General features: G+C 40.1%; 1 protein-coding gene across 1 annotated transcript in view; it reads left to right on the forward strand.

The window, feature by feature from the left end:
• lrmda (leucine rich melanocyte differentiation associated) overlaps positions 1 to 13042 on the forward strand; it is a 314493-nt gene extending 301451 nt beyond the window's left edge. The window contains exon 7 of the mRNA XM_088420645.1: positions 11757 to 13042. Within this exon, the coding sequence (XP_088276771.1) occupies positions 11757 to 11836 (80 nt within the window). The 3' untranslated portion in view covers positions 11837 to 13042. The remainder of the gene's footprint in view (positions 1 to 11756) is intronic.
• Positions 13043 to 17725: the final 4683 nt, after the last annotated feature.

Raw genomic sequence — 17725 nt, forward strand, 5'->3', positions numbered from 1 at the left:
CAGTACAGTTGACAGAAAATTTACCTCTAACTTCCTTGGAGTAATTAAACGGGATCCCAAACGAACCGCACAAACCATAACTTGATGGATTTATAAAACTATTCGAGGACGCAGGCCTGCTGTATGCAGATGGAGACGGTGTGCTGCTAATGTGGGGGTGACACTGAGAAGGACATTGAGGAAGACAGTTTTTCATTAAAGAAACGTTAAGTACCTGGTATTTATGTGAGTAAAACATAAAGTACACCTATACTCTTGACATAATTAGCAGATGGAATCTATTCTGTTGTGCTTGTATTATTTTTCTGCTTTGGTGAGAGGGAGATTGTACTTCAGAAAGAAAGTTGAAAAAATATCCGACCACTTTTACTCAATATTGATCAGAAATAGTGTTCAAATAGCTTTACTGATTCACAGTAAAGAATAATCATCTCTGATCAGCTGCAGCAACCTGATCTGGACTAAAATTAATTTGCATCAGCTCTGAACGTTTGAATGACGCTGTGCAAGTCACATGTATGCATTTTTGCCTCTATTGTTGCCAAGCCCTCTCTTTCCTGCCTTCCTTTCTTTTCCGCCGTCTCACTGGCTTCTGCTGGGTGAAAAATGGCCCACATTTCCCAGATAGCCTGTGTGGATGTGGCGAGTATAAATGGCTAATGAATTACAGATGAACATTGACGCAAATTAATCTCCCTGATGTCCCAGGGTTATATGGCAGCTATTTAAAAGTTTAATCAATACGCTGAAGTTGAGAACATGCAGCGGCTGCAGTTGTTTGGCCGCAGTAAACAGTCGGGAAGAGAAGCATTGAGGAGAAGGCCCAAGCTTGGGACATGCATCATGACGACAGCCATTTGTGTTTAATGGACTAAAAAAAATAATTGCAAGCAGGTTTGATGTCACTTTTCTTCACAAAGTTGCACTCGTCTCCACACATAGCTTGGGTTGTGGTATCAGTCATCTGGAGAGGGTTTGGACTCTCTTCTTCTCTGGACTTGTCCACGGTGAGAGGCGCACAGCAAGGAGAGGGTATACTTTTTGCCTGTACATTGGGACTCACCCGGTGGAAAAGTGGGTAGCTTCCCTCTGCCGTTGGGTCGTGGGACGGGTCTTGACAGACTCATACTACAGATGGTGAGCTAATCCATTACATTTAATTGCACATTCTGATAAAAATGTGTCAAAAAATACATTTGGTGTTTTAGCTTTTTCACATACTGCGGTGTCTGTCTTGTCCATCAATGCTACCTACATTGTCCTCCCTGATCCAGAAAAGATAAGATAACAATAATTTTCTGCCGCTTAAGTTAGAATGGAACTTACTCCCATCAACCCAGAATCAAACGTGATTATGAACATTATGGCTGTTAACATACAACATGAAAAATCAAACTCAATTTAACTTTATTACAGGAAGAACGCTAACTGTGAATTGGTTGATTTGTGGTACATTTGAGCACTGAGAAGCATATGTGTTTCATATTGGACTAACACATCTGGAGTGTACTTGTCCTGCTTCAGTCTCCTGTTTACATTTTTGAGGTGATTACTGACTTTCATTGGTGATTTGATTTACCCTGTCTCTCTTCCATGAAATGAAAAGCATATCCTATATTTTCGGGGCAACATTCTTTGTGTGCCATAACAAGCTACATCACAGTCCAATGGCTGTTGCACTATGGGACATTGGGTGGGTCAATCTATCAACCTCACCTCACCCACCCAGAATTGCAGATAGGTGCAAACTGCCTCTGTATTGATCGAGATGGATTGTAAGCACAATAAAAGCTGTGACTCACAGCAGTGTATACCACATGCTCAAAATCTCTTGTAGAAAACTCGGGACCCCCCTTCTCTAAACCCTTGCATGAGCTCCCCCATGTGCTCACGAGCATTTTGTCACTCCTTAGTGATAGAACTGAAAGTATAATTGCCTTGTTAATTGGCTTTCCACCTCCCTCTTTCCTCGCATTTTTTTTCCTCCTGATGGATGGTGGCACTGATGGAATTGTTGGCTAAGTGGCCAAAGTGCAGGGTGGACTTGTGGAGAAATCAAGTAATAGAAATTGCTGAAAAGGCGGAAGAATGGAGGAGAAAATGAGAGGCAGGCAGAATGGAATAAGTTATAGGACGTGAAAAGGAGACAGTGAGTGGATTCATGCCAAGAATAGATAACCTTGATGTTAAAAGCTACATCCGTCGGATGTCTTGTCTGTGACATATTGATGGCCCTTGAAAAGAGTCAAGCTGATTGTATGCAGGGAACAATCATTAAAGCCTCTCTGGCTCCCTCCTCTCTCACTTTCTCTTATCTCTGCATAATTTTGTGTGCGCGTGCATGTGTTTGCATGTGTGTGTCCTCTAATAATGGTCTTTTTTTTAATGTGTTACAAACAGTATCACTCTAATAGTATTCATTTTGAAGGCAATTAAAAAGAATAATATGAGCTACTAAATGGTGAATCTAGAAGTATAGCAGCATTTAAAGGGGAAGTCATGTCAAACAATTGATATGCTCAATGCAACTGCACTAGTCAATACATGACATTTTGATTAATCTTGTGTTTGTGGAATATTATTTAGCTGCAAAATCCACACTTTTTTTTTAAAATCCATCTCCAGTGGTGGCCCTTTTTTGCCGCTTACTATCACCTGAAAATGACATCACAGTTGCTCAGGTAGGTGACCTACAATTGTCATTATTGACCATTTATTTTTGCCACTTTTGAAATCCTGCTGAAATTTTGAATTGCAGGTTGTCAGGCGCTGTTCAAAGTTTGAGGTCCTGCTAAACATACTGTTGTCACCTAGCAAAGTGAGATGGAAGCCCTTTAAATGAAGCTAGCTACAGAACAACTGAAGAGTTCAATCAACACAAACTTGAGGCCTTATATTTGTAGACTTTCATGGTTAACCTTCACATATGAAGAAACCAAACCTGAAGGTCCCTGAAGCCTTATCTCATTGCTAAGTTGACCGCTTGGCCGTGAGCGACTGAGAAGGACTGAAGAGATCCAGTCAGTTGGGAAAAACTTTGGACAGTTCGTGAGCAACGATGTAACAACATTTTAGGAGGTGTGATGGTGGAGGACTAAACGGAAGAAGAGCAATGGGTAATGTTGGGAGTGTTTCTATATCTAGTTACATCCCAGCTCCATTTTCATTAAACAGAACATAAAAACATCCCAACAAGTTCCCCACACAGTGAGAGCTTGTGCTTATTAGCAAAGATGGCAGACAGAAAGAGAACAACTATGCTACAGTTGTCCTTAAGTGCTTGTGACGCCTTTGGGACTCTACCTGATGAACTCCTACTTGATATCAAAGTGCCAAAGCCATCCTCAGTGGCTCACTTCCCAGTCACTCCATGATGGTTCATCCACTTTTGCAAAACCATAAGACACAGCGGGAGCGACCATTAAAGTGACAGATAAACCAAGTAACAAAAGGCCTAATGTTTGTCGAATAGCAGTTTGGCCTTTCTGCTGCTCTGCGCTTAGCACCAGCGGTTGTTCTTTAAGCGCCACTCCTCTTTATTAAGTCGATATCTGGTATTGTCCTCTTGGTGAATGCAACAGTGTGCTTCCATCATGAGTGCGTCTTCTCAACAGGGGCTTGATGTCTTTTTAGCAACATGAACAATGCCGCCTGTACGTGCCTCTGCATAATAAAAGTTGGAAGAATTACCATCAAATGCCTTGCGGACAAAACGTCTTTTCTTTACTAGGCTTCTGCTATTACAGCAAAAATAGCTTCCTATACTTTTCTACAATAAACAATAATCTCCAACATTTCAAAATAACAGAAATGTTCCCAGCAGATTTTAACGAAAGGCCGATGTCGATATTCATCAAAATGCCAAATATCAGCAGCAATGATCGTCCTCGTATAAGAACGTTGATGCTGTATTTTAAATATCGCGCAAGGGGTTATGATGGTGACAGTTTGACTGTGGGCCAGCTTTAAGGTGTATCCTATGGGAACAATTCTTTCCAATCTGAACAAACCTCATGTTTTTCAGCATCCGTGGAACAGATTGTGTTACAGCGAATAATAAAAGGCTCCTCCGTCCGGTGCCTGTCTGATCAGAGCACAGCAAGACACCCCCGAGTCCCGTGATGTCAAGCCCAGTCTCCAGCCATGTTACCTTTGTCCTCAGGCAAAGTGTGGCAGCTGGAGTTTGGAACCTCCTCAGTGTCATCCGCACACACGTATACACACACACACATACAGACTGATGAGCATATAGTATATCCACTCACACACCGGGGGAGCAGGCATTGAGCTGGTCCCGGATTTTATCGAAGGTGACAGCTTTTCACACTTGAGTGTTTGGCTCACCTCTAGTAGCTGGGCTGTGAGGGGGGGGAAATGAGCACTGCTCCACTACAAAGTCCAGATTTAGATTGACTGAGCTTGTCCTCGGGCCCGTGGGCTGCTTCTTCTACTGCTGCAGCCTGACAAGAGCACCCACTGCTGCCGCGAGGGACTGGTGTAAGCACATCTATCTGCACACTTCATATGAATATATATATGTGTGTGTGCGCGCGACCACTTTGAGGAGCGCTGTGTGTCAGGTTGGCTTAGAATTGAGGGTGGCATCAGAATATGCTTGGCACTAATATGGCACCAGTATCTCTGTCCTGTCTCTGCTTTCTGTCACTTAGTCGCCATCTTCTCCCCGCCCTTGACAGCGTCTCTTTGGATTACGTGATTGTAGTCGGAGCAGCCCTCATTCCGCCCCCAAGCGACACTACCTTCTCGGGCCGCGCCCTCCTCCTCCTCCTCCTCCTGCGGTGCACTTGATGTCAATGTTTAAATGCCTGGTGAAAGATCCATCTGTTCTCCTATCAGAGAATCATTGACAGCACTAATGCAATTTGTCTTTGCCTCAATTTGTGAGAGGCGATACCCAGCCGTGGCCCACCTGCCTCATCAAGTGGCCGGCGTTTGACTCGAGATGCGATAGCCCTCGATGAGGCAGGCCATCTTAGTCGTCTGATGGTACAGGCTGTTCAGAAACTTACAGAAGGAACACATATGTTCTGATAACTACTTTTTTGGCTACCTTTGCCAAATCCAATACCCAGCTGTGCAGCATTGGCCGATGCCAATACAAAAAACAAAATGTTGTTTTGTTTTGTTTGTTTTCTTTTAAACTGCCTACTCGCTTGGATGAAAAAATACCCGGCTTGATCTGGAACTACTTAAAATGTGTATGCCTATGTTAAACTTTTTTAAAAAGATGAGTAATACTAATCATGCCGCGAGGGACTCTGTGTGCACATCTATCTGCTCTCTTCATATTAATATACATATGTGTGCGCGCGACCACTTTGAGGAGCGCTGCGTGTCAGGTTGCTTTAGAATTGAGGGCAAGGCAAAAGGCCAAAATGCTGTAGTCATGGCCAAAAGTTTTGAGACTGACACAACTATTAATTTTCACAGTCTGCCATTTCAGTTTTTACAATGGCAATTTGCATATACTCCAGAATGTTTTGAGTGATCAGCTGCAATTAATCGCAAAGTCCCTCTTTATCACCAAAAGCACATTTCTACTGCATGTCGGCCCTGCCATTGAAGGACTAGCTAATGCCGTTTCAATGACACGCAGGTGTCAAACACATTAACACAGGTGTGGGTGTTGATGAGGACAAGGCTGGAGATCAATCATCTTTCACGATGGAGTGACTGGAAACTTTAAAAGGAATGTGGTGAATGACACCATTGTTCCTCATTTGTCAGTCTTGGTTACCTGCAAGGAAACACGTGAGGCCATCATTGCGTTATGATGCATATGATTTTCACAACCACAAAATTTGAAAATTTGACTACACTTGAAACTCTTGTTGCATGGAACACTTAGCTTTATTGCCCCTGTGAACAGATAAACGCAGGAATTAAAGCTACAGAAATGAATTGAAAACTCTTATGCTTAAAATGACTGCGATCAGCCAGCCATCCATTACCTATCGTTCATCTGGACTCAGGTCGCGGGGGCAGCTGCTTTAGCAGGGAAGCCCAGTCTTCTCTCTCCCTAGCCACTTCGTCCAGCTCCTCTTGGGAGGTCTACAGGCAATTCCAAGCCAACCAGGAGACCTGGGGCCCTTATTTGGTGGACTGGTGCATGTGCACTCGGTCCAGATACTGGTGTATGTTCACTTTTGCACCCCCTGCATATCTGACATTTTGGTACCAAAGTGTGGACTGCTCAATGCTTATAAAGCGGGCCATCCTAAATTTCGTGACGGCACAGGTCCAGCCTGTCTTAGTTGGGATTTTGTCACGCCCCCGATAATGCAGAACACGTATTCTTGTGCAATCTTACTCCACACCTCCTGCAAAATTAGACACATTTTTAGACAATTCTAAAAGCAGGGCTATTTCAAGGTACAGGTGGAGGTGTAACACAATTTCGGTGGATTTGATAGACGCGCACAGACAGACAGGAATAAGCTTTTGGGACATGTGTGGTCCATTTATTTCATGAATGAAATATACAACAGAAGAATAATATGTATCGTTTACATTTTATTTTTATTTTATGAATTTTCCAACTGTCAAAAGAACGAGTTGTGTCCATTATGTACATATTGTTTACATCTTATTTTTATTTTAATAAATGTAAGTTAGGAACTGTCATTACTGATAGGAAAAAATATACAGTAGGACATTTATTAACAAAATATTTTGTTATATCCTCTTTATTTTATTAATATATACAGTACATCTATCATTTTAATTTATATATAGCTATATCTACTGATTTGGCAATTTAGTGGCACATGTTACATTTTTTGTCTCCGGCAGCAACGCGTGTTTACCCTGCCCATGTCATTGAACCACTTCTTACACTGAGCAGCAGGTCTGAATGTGCTGTTCAGGACTCAACAACTGGGACTTCTGTCCAGGCCAATTTGTCATCATCTGCCCACAGAGGTCTACTTACAATTCCGTATTTTACTTTGCACCTCCCACATTCACATTTCATAGCTCATATTTGATTTACATTTCACTGCAAATAAACAAGCATTAAAGTGGAAATTTGTCATGGTACTCTACCATAGTGCAGACTAACTAACGTTGGCAGAATGATGACATTGAGGAGTGAACACCATGTTGCAGACTAACTAATGTCGGCAGAATGATGACATTGAGGAGTGATCAAAACATAAGGCAGTTCAAAAAGTTATACTAAATCTCAAATAACTACAGTTGTTATTGTGTCCACTGGTGCGAGGAATATGCTCACATGTAAATAAACATTGAACACACTTGCACCACCACTTGCTTAAATGCATGAATAAAAGCATTAAATCAAAAGTAGGTCATTGTTAAAAGTACTGATGATGAATTTGTATCATTCGCTGATGTTCTGTTGACAACTAAATGTCATTCTAAATGTACGGCTTAATACGATCTTGATCAACAGGTTAATTTGTTGTAGACAGCCAGAGACGCGCCAGATAGTAAATACCATAAGATTCCAAAACTGTCTACTAATTGCATATTGTCATTAATTTCTGTTACAATTTGAACTTTGCTGATGCTGCTGGTAAACGAAAACAGACTAGAGACTTTAAAGAGATTTCTTTTGGAAAAAAAAAAAAAGAAAATCTCATTTGACAATTTTGTCCAAACTATTTTTATCATAACTCAAAACGAATATCTCTGACATATTCCTAATTTTGTGAAAACACATCAATTGTATCATAAGTCATCCAAAATAAAACAATTTTGATTCATGGCAGTTTGATTAGGTCCAGGACGGTTAAAGTTTAAGTAAAAATAAAATCAATTTGGTTAGATTCTTTGTATTCCAACAAGCTATCACACCATCCCTGACAGATGACCTCAAGTTTGGTCAATCGCTACTTGCGTTCAAGTTGTCAAATGTAAACCATGAAGTGTGCACCTCTTTGGACGAGTCTTAAGTCTTAATGGTGTCTTAATGGTACCACGGTCAAGGTAATTTATTTAAACTGTCTTAAAAGATTTTGTATATTTATCAATTGAACCAATATAAGACGGAAAAGGAACAGTTCCCAGAGGCAGCAGTTCAACAGCGCAGCAGTGGTTAATGAACTAATGTTATGGCTATTACAAACAATGAGCTAAGACTTGAAAGCACTAGCGTACGCTAATAGTGTAACAATTGAGGTTGCTAAGCCTCGGGTTAGTACCAAATCTAAAATACTATGATTTTTATTCATTGCTGCCTCTAGTATCTGTGTAAAAATGTATCAATTATTGGCTCAAATGCTGCAGTAAGTGCTTTCGACAGAGAGTTTATATGGATATTAAAGTCACCCATAATTAATGTTATATGTGTGAGTTACCAGCCTGAAGTTCAGGGAATTCATCTTAAGAACCCTGAGTAAGGACCAAAGGGTTGGTAAATAACTACAAGATAAAATGGCAGTGAGGAGGCGGATCACATAATGAGAACTTTCAATTTTGTAAAAGTGTGATTGAAGCTTGGGCTCAGTGTGGGAGCAGATTCTGAAATAAGGGCGACAACCTCACCCTTCTTACAAGGACATGAACTCACCAAGTTTGAAGGAAAGGCCTCACTTGGCAGTAAAAATGGGTTCGGTCTCAACCTGGTCTCGCAGAGCTATCATGTTAATCAGGTCATTTACGAGCAAACTTTCAAGGACAGTTATTTAAAATTCATGAGGCAGAGTTTCAATTTCAGGCTGATCTTAGCCTTTTCGTGTCTCTGAATCTGTTGTCACAATACTAAGAAGATTGTGAAGTTCCACATTACATTTTAAGTGATTGTAGTCTTGGCGGGAGTGTAGAAATGTAGGAATTAAGCAGTTAATTGAGGAAGTGTGGTTTAATTCCTGATTTAGGACTACCTCAGTAGAAATCATGTCACTAAGATTGTGATGTTCCACATTATATTTTAAGTGATTGCAGCCTTGGCGGGTGGTTAAAATGTAGGAATCTAGCAGTCAGTTGAGGAAGTGTGGTTTAATTCCTCGCTTAGGACTACCTCAGTAGAAATCATTTCACTGGGGAAATCAGCATTTGGCAATGGAAGAGTGTGTGGATAACAATGGTGTAAACTACAAAAAAGGTATGTGTATTGTGATAATCCAGCAAAGTACTCGTTAGCTCTAACCTTACAGTTTCCTACATCCATTCTAACAGGCTCGCTAATCACCTGTGAACAGATCGACTACAAATCTTGGAGCAAATTCACAAGGTTACAGATTCCCCTTCATTCAAATACCGTATTTACATATGTAAACAATATTTTCAGGAGCTCGCATTCATTCTGGTCATTTCAGACTCATGGCATTGAATCGATTTTGACCCAACTAGTTTGCTTGTCATCTAAGTAGGGCTGCATTTATCAATTATATGGGGATTTGGATATGCTATTGAAAGTTCTATTGAATAAACTAGGTTTTCAGGTAAAAATTTAAAACTTTGCTTAGTGAAAAACAATTATATTGTAAATACAAGAAAACCCAAATTACATGGTTTGAAGTAAGCCACGTTTTCACTTAATTATGAATGACTACATCAATTTATGGTTAATGGTATATGGACATTGCACATATATAGCGCTATTCTACCATTTACACGTTTTTGCCATCAACTTGTTTTTACAACAGCACATTCGTTTGTTGTTACAGACAGGTTAAACATGTAATACAAATGAAATCAAGAAAGGTGACTTAGTTTAAAAAAATTTTGGACAGAGCAACTTAAAATATTGTTACTAAACTGTACAGTACGGTACTTGCATCTTTAATAGTCCACTCTCAACTGACTTCCGACTTGACTTCCATGAATCTTACAATATGGCAACTGTATTGACATTGGGCTAACGTACTCTTCTATTGCTTGAAGTATTCCAAAGGAAGTCATTTAAAAGAAGTAATTATTCATGGGTACACAAGACTGGAGTTCAGGCTTTTCGCAGGGACCAAGTGAAATAAAACATGTGCAGCTTGTTAAGTAGCAAGTCCACCATTGGTTGTTATGATGTAATGTGTTTTATATGTCTGTTTAATGCATTAAAAAATGCACTCTTGACATGCCACACACCTGCCTTGATCGTACAAAAGTGCTGTGTGTTTGGGAGACTGTGTTTTTGTGGGCTTCATCTTCAAGGTCAAACTACTGAAGATAAAAGTAATATGACCTAACATTAATGTTACGGACAATCTCATACAATCTCCTCTAAACATCACTATACACACATAAATATGTAATCACTCCATTATCTGTAGCTGTTTGTCCTTATGAGGGTCGTTGGCTAGGTGGTGCCTGTCCCAGCAGTCTTTGGGCAGTAGGTGCTCCTGGACTGGTTGTCAGCCAATTGCAGGGCACACACCCAATCAATTAAGGACAATATAGAGTGTTCCAATGCCATGCATGTTTTTGTAATGTGGGAGGAAGCCAGAGTGCCCGGAGAGTACCTGTGCAGGCTCGGGGAGAAAATGCAAACTCCACACAGGAAGGCCGGAGCAAACAGGTTCCGAACTTGGCACTCTGAACTGCACATATATGCACATAACAAGTACGCATGTGCGACAGAAATCACTGATGCCTACCCTACCTAACTTTGACTAATGACAACAACCGAGCCTGTGCTGAACATATCTTTTTCCCTAAAAGTGGCTCCAAGATTTGCCGTGGCTTGAAGTAAAATTAAAATAAGGTGCAAGATTTACCGTGTCCTCAGCTAGCGGACAATACTGCTTTTTTTTTTTTTTTTTTGCAGTTCTGCGAAAAACAACCTCTTTAAGGACTTGACATTTTCATTTCCTAGCAGCGAAAAGTGTCAAAATGTAATCAAAGTGAATGAGAATAAGAAATGAGTAGACAATGTGCGCCTTTGCTAAGGTGTTTATATAGCTACATAGCGCGTAGTTGTGAAACTGACTCTGAAGGACCTGGAGTTCTTCATCTAAAACGTCATTTCAAATTTAAAAAAAATATTCATATAAATGCTCAAAACAGTGACTAGAAGAATTTCTACATACATGCTTGTTTATTTGGGATGCCATGTAGAAGAATTTCTACATACATGCCTGTTTATTTGGAATGCCATGTAAATCAAATACTATGAGGAATGAAATATTAAACCTGAAGTTGAAAAGTTGATAGTGATTGTCATTGCAACACATACATACAGTACACACACTGGTCACTACAGTAAAACAGGCAAACATTGGCAAGATGATAGCTCAGGAATGAATAATAAACTCAATGGGAAAATAATGGATTAATTTGAAAGCAATAATAATTGCATTGCAATGCCTGTCTGAATTATGATTATGAAATATGATTGGCTGGCAACCTGTTTAGGGTGTCCCTGCCTACTGCCCAAAGGCTCCTGAGATATGCAGCAGCGCGCCAGCAACCAGAGTGAGGATAAGCATCTATGGAAAAAAGATGGATGGATAAACATATATGTGCTGAGTTTACTCAATTTTATTTCATCAATCAAATTTTTAAGTAGACTCCGAGTATACTGTACATCTACTTAAAAATGTATCTGTTTTCAAAATAGTGCAGTTTTTTTTTTTTTTTTGTGGTTTATCTTGTGGTTCAAAAACAAGACAGAGAGGAGTAATGTGTGCTTACTGAGTTTTTGTTGTTGAGATTATTACAGATATATTATGATTTTTTTAAATTTTACTGATTTATTTTTGTAATTTCGTACATTACTGCATTATAGCTAAAAGCAAAGGGTGTACTATGTTCTAACTACCTGTGTCATTTTGTAGGCGTATTTGCCAAGTGCCGCTACGTCTACTATGGCAAGCATTCTGAAGGCAACAGATTCATCCAGAACGACCAGCTTTGATGGTGTTACCACGTCCAGGAGTACAGAGGGACATTGAAGATCCGGCAAAAAATGCATGGAAAGAGAAAAATGTGTATTTATTTACATTCCGCTGATGATTATGCACTTAAACAATTGCTTTTCCTTAGTAACAACAATATGTTTTAAGACAGTATTGTTGACTTCTGTAACTGCCTTCACATACACACAGTGACAAACAGGTCCAACCTATTGGGTGTCTTAGCCTGACAGCCATGATGGATCACCCATCCACTGCTGCCACTAATCAAGGGTGAAAGGGGTGACGGTCACACACCTGAGACCTGACATGGACACATCCGACCCATAAACACACACACGCACACACACACAATATAAAGCACTAAAATGTTGCAAAATGTTGGCAGTTCGATTTTAAAAAGAAATGTTAAAAAAATGTTTGATTGGCATTTGTTACTTTTTATTTTTAATTGCTCAAGATGTTCTTTATTGAGTACATTAATACATTCCAATGAACGGAAAAAAAGATTTGTCTGTTTAAATTGTAATAATTAAAACATTCATTCATTTTCTAGGGCCGCTTGGGTCGTTGGCTTGCTGGTGCCTATCCCAGCCTCGTTTGGGCGGTAGGCGTGGGACCCCCTGGACTGGTTGCCACCCAGTCGCAGGGCACACAGCAAAACAGTGTAATTTAAAAAAAAAAAAATGTCTATGTTGTAATAACATCTTTCATTGTAATACAGTCTTGCTTCATTTTGTCAAATTCCCCAATTCTCTTGGAACAAAAGGTTCTGTCATTGTGTCAAAGCGATTTAAAAAATATGTGCCTCTCTTCCATCATTTGTCCCCAGAAAGGGATTGTTTACATGCACCTGAGATTATCTTCAAATGAACTATAAATCATTACACCAGACACTTGCCTCGAAGGTAATAATTTATTCCAAATCTCATACATATAAAATGTTCATATTATACTTGTGGCGTTGATTATCACGCATGCTGACAATGTTAGCATACGTCACAAATTACTAACATGACCACGGCTGATCGGTCAATTTCAATTCAATGCCCAGGATTTGATCATGTAGCAGTCTCAAGCCTGAAAAATGGTCGATGATTTGTCACATGCTTAATTAACTCTTGTGAAGTATTCTGCACAAGAATGTATTCTGACATGTATGTTTTTGGTGTTGGATTTTATCAAATAAATGTCCCCCTAAAATGTGACTTATGTATGTTTTGTCCTTCTTAATTAGGCATTTTTTGGCTAGTGCGATTTATACTCGGGAGCAATTTATAATCCGAAAAATACGATAAAAATATATTGTCCAAATACTTCTGTACCTAACTGTGGGAACAGAGTCTCAGCTTTCTTAGCATACAACCGTACAAAGGCTAGCAAAGAAACCTGCAGGGCTTCTAATTCAGAATGTCACTGATCTGTTCTGATGAAGTAGCGTGCCATTTTTGTTCGAGCAGGAGGTTCCCAGCAGCCAGTGGCAGTAATGCTTTGTTCAGGGTCAAGTAGACCACAGCCTGCAGGTAAATGTGCATCTCTTATACCTTAATTAAGCTACCAGCCCAAATACGGCCTACGTTACCAGCTTAGAGACGAGCAAATGTCAAGGCGCCGCAGCATCGTTCCCAAGATGCGTTTTTGCGCTCGAGTGTGGCAGCTCACGAATGAACGCGCCGTTGACGAAGATGGGAGGTGACACCCACCAAACTCGGTGTGTCCTCCAGCCAGCTCCGGTGGCTCAGCGCCTGTCAATTCCAGCTCTGTCACCGACACTGGCTCAATGGCAGCGCCTGTGACACATGTCACAAACTTTTAAATGTCTGCTCTTTTCAGCAGGATGGCTGGGCGCACGCTGCAGCCAGGGGAAGGATGACATTTGTAGCGTGTGTGTGTGTGTGTGTGTTTGCACGTGCTTGTGTGTTGTTGTGTGGCCCTCTTCTTCCTGCCTCCTCAGGCTGTCAGTCCCAGTTTCCTATGAGCATATCACAACTTCGACAAATAAACCTTGTCATTTTGAAACGCCGCCACTAGTGACCACGCTCCTGAACGACATGTCAGCTGGAATATGGTCACACACTCCTGTGGGAAGTCGGTGCACACCACACTCTGAGCGACCGCACAACGGCAGTAGCATTTCAAAGTGAAGAAAGACATACATAAGAGTGCTTGATCTCTGACATTGCCTTTGACTATCTGGACATAAAATGAGACTCCATAGCATAGCCACCAAGGAGTTGGAACCTCTTTCCAATGTTTGCATTTAGACTAGAGTAACCAGGTGTCCCAGTTTAACTAGGACACTCTTGCTTTTGAGCCTTGCGCCCCATGTCCCTATTGTTTTACCCTCAAGGTACAGAAGCAGTTATTTTTATTTAATTTGTTAGTAGTACATTCAAGCATACTAGCAAGCCTGTTGTGCCAATGTTCAAAGAGACTCCTGGAACAAAGGTGTTTGTCTGGACACGTTTTGGGTCATGGTCAGTGCAGTGACTTGGTTGACATTGTTCAACTGTTACCCAAATGTTCACCAATATAGCTTTTAGCATTAGCTAAAGTAATTACGCAGCCTCCAGATAGACCAGAAATTACATTTGTTATAAACAGTTGAATGGACAAGTTTCGCGAATATACCCTGGAACTAGAAACTGGCTGGGAACCCCATACAGACCAATCAACGAAGATTCAGTTAAGGTTTTTAATATCAAAAAGTGCACCCACAGTGTGACACTATTAACACAGGTGGCAACCAAAAATACAAAGTTCCAAACAAGAGTGCGACACTAATACGGTCGTTACTGAAAGTTCCCGAAAACAACTGGACTTAAAGTTCAACAAAAAGCATGACACAAAAACTGTCGAGAACGAAATAAAACTTAAAAGTAAGAGGGAAGAAGTGGAGTCAGCAGGAGAATAATTGCGTAAAAGTAACAACTGAAAATCAACAAATTTCATAAGAAACTAAGGCAGGCAGGCACTAAACAACAGCGAGGAGGAAAAGGGACTGGAAAGCACTCAGAATGGCGAGAAATAACCCGACTTCGCCTTTTCATCAAAGTTGGAACTCCATTTCTAAAGCTAAAACAGAAGAACAATTAACAGGGAGCACAACAGTAAGAATTGATTGCAAATTGGATTATCATCTAAATTGATATGACAGGGTTTTGATTTTAGAAATTATATTTAATTACAACCTGCAATCATTTAACACTATAATCATTCATCAATATTAACTTATTGAACACTTTAATCTCTATTATAGCATTTGCCAACATTGTTGTGTCTGTCTGGCTAACATGCTATCCAGTAAGCTTTATATTTGATTTAGAAGAATGGTTGAACTTTGTTTTGTTTATACAATATTACACAAATGTTTATCATAGGTGTCAAACTCCAGTCCTCGGGGGCCGCTATCCTGCATGTTTTCCATTTTTCTTTCTTAAAACACACGATTCAAATGATTAGCTCATCAGAAAGCTTTGCAGGAGCTTGAAAATGAGCCTAATCATTTGAATCAGTTGTGTTTAAGAGAGAAGCATTGAAAACATGCAGGATAGCAGCCCTTGAGAACTGGGGTTTGACACCTAAACTTTAGGTGATTTCAAGCATGTGCAATTGTTATATTCTAATAACGCAAGTAGAAGCTGTGTATTTTTCACCTCTCCAAAAAGGCATACTCTTATATGTGACTCCCCTGTCAAACCGAAGGCCAATCATGCCGTCAGTGTAATGACAGCTACTGCACATATACAAGGTTCTAATGCTTCCATTGGCTGCAAATCTACACCCCCCCCCCCTCCCAAATGTGTAATTCTGCAGTGTAATAAAACATGTAGATGCCGTGCATGTTGACCTCCCCAAAAGGCACCCTCGTCTGTGTGACTCCTTTCCCCTGTCAAAATCACTAAAGGCCAATCATCCCATCACAGCATTCAAAGCCCATAGCCATGATGGCTGATTGACATCAGCTAATGCAAATATACAAGCAGCCAGGGGAAGAAGGGGGTCTCACTCATCTTTGTGAGTGACAACTAGCCACTGATAGCAAAACAGGCCTTAAAAAAATAAGTGTTACTGCCACTTAAAAAAAAGGCAAAACATTTCAAAGAAGCATCTTTTTTATGGAATTCTATAGTTTTCATTTCATCTGAAAAAATATGGATTAAGGCTTTTATTACTACTATTATTATTATTATTATTATTATTTTTATTGTCCAGAAAGTTCTCCGTAGTTAGGGATATTTTTTTGTGAAAACCACAATTTGAATGTACAAATGTTTTGACACCATATAAATATAATGGTGTGGTAAGTTCAAACTAAATGTTGTTCTTTCGCCGGAGAAACAACAATGGCACCATCATTCTTTATTGAGTTAGAAAAATATTTTTAGATGTGTTTCCCTTGTTTCCATTATGCCTGCTCTTTGAGGAGACGTTTGTCATTGGTTGTGGGACCAAGGTGTGTGAGTGTGAGGGGGGAGTCTGTGTTGTTCTAATTAGCTTGTCAGGGGGCCTCAGGCTGAGCGAGCTGCTTGTGCTAAGAAAGATGGACACACTGACACGTGAGTTGACAGCCAGTCGATAATGTGGCAATTAATGTCATAAATAATTCCACTGCCAATTATGTCAAAATGGACTTTCACTCTTCTACTCCCTTATCATTTCCTCAGATAAAGAGAACAAGTGTCTCACCCCCCTATAATTAAATGGCTTTTTATATGGAAATAGAACATACCCTCTTCACATGGTGCTGCAAGGAAAACAATAATGAATCTGCTTTTTCTGACCTTTGCCGCAAAGAATGGAGTCATGTGACACAACCTCCAGGCTCTTAAAATGTCATTGGCTTGTTTGCGCTGCAAAAGATAACTTCATTGGAGAATGCAAAGACAATTAGGAACAAGTGATCAATCCTCACTGATATCCGTGAAAGGTTGCGAATGCTTAACCATCAGTGGGAATATTGATCGTGACATCGCATCACTCTCTGGGAAAAAAATGATAACCGTTCTTGGGAATAGAAGGCCAATCAATGGTAGCAGGTGAGAGTTGCTGCTGAAATGATTTTCTCAGAGGCTAATGTGTTTTTTAACACCAGAGATTTGTTCCCATACTAGGAAATATGTTTGCCTTCTTCCAGAGGTGAGCACTTGATCAGCACTGACGGGCTGTCCGTCAGTCGGTCACTCGATGAACACCCGTTTTGCCGATGGACCTAGACTGACGAATGACAGGAATGCTAAAACTACGAATTAAAAATGTCAGAATTGCAATTTTCAGCCATCATTGTAATGACCACTACCCTTTTCTCTTACAAAAATATAATTCAACTAACTTGCATGTTCATCTGCTAGATTGTTACATCATTGACAAAAGTCACTTTTTAGCACCAGCAAGCACTGGAGAAATATGTTCAGTTGACTGAAAAAACTAGGTTGTTTCAATTCACTACCTGTCATTCAGCTATGGCATAGCTGACTTTACCAGGGATTTAGTTGTACTTGCTCCCTTTCTTAGTCCTGGCTTCATAAACCAAAACCTCATAATGTAATTTTTAATGGCCAACCAAAAGTTAAAAGTTATATTTAGAATTAAATGTTAAGATAAGGTGTTATTTTACTTTTTAAATGTTTTACATGAGAAATTGCTTGCTGTTAAGAGCATTCTGGAATGTGTTTAAACTGCAAGGCAGTCCCTCAAGTAACCGGTGGATGCACAACACATTTGCATTCTTTCTCTGATTGGCTCTTGGCCAGGAAATGCAAGATAGGTTTAATTCCCTGATTGAAAACGTTTTCTGAGTAAATTCACCTCAGTAATACTTTCTTTTGCTTGTAGTGTATGTGACAAATGGAATTTAGGCAAATTTAGACAAACGTTAAAGAAACTGTCTT

The sequence above is a fragment of the Hippichthys cyanospilos genome, chromosome 8 (assembly GCF_059441005.1).
Source record: "Hippichthys cyanospilos isolate Australia breed blue-spotted pipefish chromosome 8, RoL_Hcya_1.0, whole genome shotgun sequence".
Lineage (NCBI taxonomy): Eukaryota > Metazoa > Chordata > Actinopteri > Syngnathiformes > Syngnathidae > Hippichthys > Hippichthys cyanospilos.